A 4,659-nucleotide genomic window follows, 5' to 3' on the forward strand; every position below is an offset into this window, starting at 1 on the left:
AGCTGAAAAGCCTGGAAGCTGAAAAACCTTGAAGCTTAGCTGAACTGTGAAACTGGCAAAATTGGAAGCTGAAGTGCATTACATAAAGCAGCTAAGAACTTAAAAACATTGCTACAAAAGCTGGAAGATAAACTTACACTGTAATGATGGTGGAATGTATAGCTAAAAAGATTGGAAGCGGAAGAACCTGGAAGCTTAGCTGAAATATGAAACTGGGAGAGTTGGAATCTGAACTTTATTGCCTAAATAAGCTAAAAGCTTAAATACATTGCTACAAAAGCTGGAAGATAAACTGTAATACTGTCAAAGCTGAAACATGGAATAAATGATGGAATATATTGCTAAAAAAGCTTGTAGGCTGGAAAACCTGGAAGCTTAGCCTTAACCTAAAGAAGCTAAGAACTTAAATACTTTTAAACTTTTCAACCTGAGTAGTTTAAGCCTTGAACTGAGCCTTTAGCTTGAAAGATGAGCAATAGAGTAATACTGTCAAACTGTGGTGGTGGCGAGACTCCGCCCCCTTGGGTCAGAGCCCGTCATGGACAGTATAGGCCTCACCGGGCTACCCACCTGCCTTCACCAGTGAAGACCGTGTGTCTCCAGCCACCTCAGAGTCTGTGTTGTGAGGTCCGTGGCGTGGATAGTGCCGTGATGGCGAGACTCCGCCCCCTCAGCTCAGAGCAGGTCAGGGGCAGTGCAATGACCTCTGGGCAATCTCCATGCATCCACCATTGAAGACCGTGTGTCTCTAGCCCACTCAGGGGCTGAGTAGTGGGGTCCGTGGCATGGTGGCGAGGCTCCGCCCCCTTGGGTCATAGCCAGGTGTGTGTCTCTAGCCCACTTGGACTTCTGTTGTCCATGGTGTGGATAGTATGTTTCATTTGAAGCATACTTCAGCCTTTCTGTCCTTTTTTGGTTCTGGTTCTGCTTCCTGGGCACTGTCACTTTCCAGGACCTCACAAGTGGGAACTGAACATTAGCACCCTGATTAAGATAGCAAGCATCGGTGTTAGTTCCTATAGCAGCTGAAGAAATTCAACCTGCCATGGACCATGATGGTAAAATTCTACACCTGCATCACAGTCCATCCTCACCTTCCCCATCACCACCTGGTTTCCTGCCACTACAGTCAAGGACTGCCCTCCCTCCAGGCCCTGCACGTCTCCAGGGTGCTGAAACGGGCCAGGAAGATCATGGCCGACCCCTCCCATCCGGGCTATGGCCTCTTCACACCGGTCCACTCTGAGGCTGCGGTCATCAAAGACAAAAACTGTTCGACACAGGAACAGCTTTTTTCACTCGGCCATCAGCCTTATCAACAAGGCTCCCCTCTGACTCCCTCCCAAGCCCCCTGCAATTTTCGCACTATACTGACTACTGCACTGTCTCAATTACTCGGCTGAAGGCTATCAGGATTCCATCTCCCACTTCACACAATGGTACCTGAACAACCACCTGCTACTAACAAGGCAAAAACCAAGGAAATGGTAATCACCCCCAACACATCGAACACAGCCCACTACTCCATCCACAATCCCACCTACATCAACAACGAAGCAGCACTCCTGACAGGTAGAGGCTTCACAGAGCAGGCGGTTAGTTCAGGCAGTAGTCCTCTCTCCTCTAAACTCTGAGCTGCAGGACATTCTCGAGTTACAGAAGGAGGCTGAGTGACAGATGTTAGACCTCAAGGTCTGTCTCACCTCTCCTCATTAGCTGTCCTTGTGCATGCGCGCACACACACACACACACACTAGGGCTGCACGATTATGACAAAAGATAATTGCGATTTGCTTAAAATGCTAATTGCGATTAATAATTGTGATTAATATTTAATATATAATACGAATATATAATAACCAAAATGCTCCCAAATCACGGACGTTGATTCCTTTCTTGCTACTAACTCACTGACCTTGTTTTCGCTAATTTTTTCACTACTCACGGCTGCAGGTACTGAAATTTCTGCGCACAGCGCACTCAGCGGGAGCACGTGATTGGTTAGACAGCATAAGCGCCTGTGATTCGTCCGTGTAGTCCTAGCACACTCAATTCAAAGCAAAATTATTAATCACATTAATTGCGGCCTTTTGCAATAAGTTAATCGCGGAGGTCATAATCGGGATTTCGATTAATTGTGCGCGCACACACACACACACACACACACACACACACACACACACACACACACACACACACACACACACGTCTTGTCTTACCCGGGCTGGTGGACTTGGTGAGGTTGGGGCTGTAAGTCCAGGGCCAGGGGGGGGTGTGTGGTGAGGAGGGGAGGAGGAGATGGAGGTCTGGGCTCGGCTGCAGCCCTGACTCCAGCTTCAGACGGTCGTTCTCCGTCTTCAGCTTCTCTCTCTCCCTGGGGGAACACAGCACACAGCTGTTAGTCAACACCATAGCTCAGAAGATGCGTGTGTGTACAGTATGCGTGTGTGGCATCATGTTACCTGTGTAGTTGAGAGTGTGTGTGGTGTTACCTGCATGCGGCTCAGACTCTCTGAGCTGGTCCAGCTGGTGGGCGGAGCTGAGCGCCTCAAGGCGGATGATGTCAGCTTCATCTCCTTCTCCCTGAGTTCGCTGCAACACTGTCTACACTTCGTCATCCAAACAGTCCAACACACACACACACACCACACACCACACACACACACACACACACACACACACACACACACACACAAACACACACACACACACACACCTTGTCTTACCCAGGCTGGTGGACTTGGTGAGGTTGGGGCTGTAAGTCCAGGGCCAGGGGGGGGGGTGTGGTGAGGAGGGAGGAGGAGATGGAGGTCTGGGCTCGGCTGCAGCCCTGACTCCAGCTTCAGACGGTCGTTCTCCGTCTTCAGCTTCTCTCTCTCCCTGGGGGAACACAGCACACAGCTGTTAGTCAACACCATAGCTCAGAAGATGTGTGTGTACAGTATGCGTGTGTGGCATCATGTTACCTGTGAAGTTGAGTGTGTGTGGTGTTACCTGCATGCGGCTCAGACTCTCTGAGCTGGTCCAGCTGGTGGGCGGAGCTGAGCGCCTCAAGGCGGATGATGTCAGCTTCATCTCCTTCTCCCTGAGTTCGCTGCATCACTGTCTACACTTCGTCATCCAAACAGTCCAACAGCCCCACACACACACACACACACACACACACACACACACACACACACACACACAGTTAGAACATGCACACACAGTTAGAACATGCACACCCTCTACATCACATAAAAACACTAGCAAACAAGAATACACACATGAATACACCAGTACAGGTCATTCAAACTCAGATGGCCTCTGCCACCTCTTCTTTCAAAACCTTTTTTCTCTTCCTCCTCCTCTTTCACCACAAAACCTTTTTTTCCTCTGCAGGCAAGGCCTGGGAAGACTGGTGGGTTCAGTCTCACCTACTTCAGTTTTACAGACGACACACATGGACGACACACGTTCTAAAAAACGGGAGAGAAAAGTCATTTCAAAATTAACAATGGCTCCTGGTTCACAAATTCCACCAACAATATTTCAAACTGAGACAAAAAAAAGTGACAATAAGGGTCTCTGTAAGGAGAAACAGTGACAGATTTAGTAATCTAAAATGATTTACACTAACTGAAGACACAATCGCCCCTCTCCTCCTTTCCTTTTCTCTTCCTCTCTCTCTCTCTCTCACACACACACACAGTGCTCCTACCTGCCTGGCAGTGTTGAGGTGTAACGAGTGTCACTACATCACTCATCAGCAGAGCTTCTTTGCAATCGGTCCCAGACTGGGAGCTTACATGCGGACAACCGCACATGACCACCACCATTAACACCGTTTTAGACCAGATATGCCATCAAAAAGCTAGTGATACTATATGGATTCAATATAGACGGTATCAATGCTTGAGGAGTGACTTCACCAATTCAACACTGTGACACGTACACTCCCCCCCGCTCTCACACACACACTAAAACATAAACACACACACACCTCCTATCTGACTATCACTTGATAGTCTCCTCACACAACTCTGCTGTTCTCTCTAGAACTAAACACGCACATTTTAATAATTTATTTATGTTCACACAAATAGAAGCATAAAGGACATGAGTACTAACAATGCAGTCAGACATAGGAGTCAGACAGTTACATAAGTGCCTAGTTGGAAATCACACTGCATACTGTACACACAAGAAGATGACAATGACAGGTTGACAGAACACAGCCTACTTCATGGGTACAGAAAACAGCACCTCCTCCACATTGAGCAGATCCCAATAATGGCTAAAACTGAGCAGTTTCTCTAACTGCTTGGCCCTTATCCGAGGCAGGCAGGCCATCTGAGGGCCCCTCACAACCAACTTGTGCACATAATCCAGGCTACCAAATACACAGTTGTAGCCTAGTTGTGGAATGGTCTCCTCTAGGTGTTGGTAATTAAAGCCCCTCTCTTCAATAGTAACCAGGTGATAATCAGAATAAGAGACCCTAGTAACAGTGATTCACCCAATCACCTTCTATAAGAGAATCAAATTCCAAATCAGAAGGGTCATTGAGAGTTGAGTTGCTATGCGAGTAGAGACCATCGCAACACACTGAAACGTGAAGTCCAATCATCTTTCAACAATATAGCAATCTAGTGGGTAGAGACCCTAGTAACACACAAT

At 47.7% G+C, this 4,659-nt stretch overlaps 1 protein-coding gene across 1 annotated transcript; it reads right to left on the minus strand.

Annotated features, from left to right (window-relative positions):
• Positions 1-675: 675 nt before the first annotated feature.
• On the minus strand, positions 676-2,618 carry LOC311311613 (uncharacterized protein; the record flags this gene model as incomplete). The annotated part of the gene is made up of 4 exons (XM_084441363.1): positions 676-984; positions 1,095-1,248; positions 2,220-2,374; positions 2,493-2,618. The coding sequence occupies 4 exons, from the start codon at positions 2,616-2,618 to the stop codon at positions 676-678; spliced, it is 744 nt and encodes a 247-aa protein (XP_084297489.1).
• Positions 2,619-4,659: the final 2,041 nt, after the last annotated feature.

Source organism: Borostomias antarcticus (genome assembly GCF_949987555.1).
Source record: "Borostomias antarcticus genome assembly, chromosome: 7".
NCBI lineage: Eukaryota > Metazoa > Chordata > Actinopteri > Stomiiformes > Stomiidae > Borostomias > Borostomias antarcticus.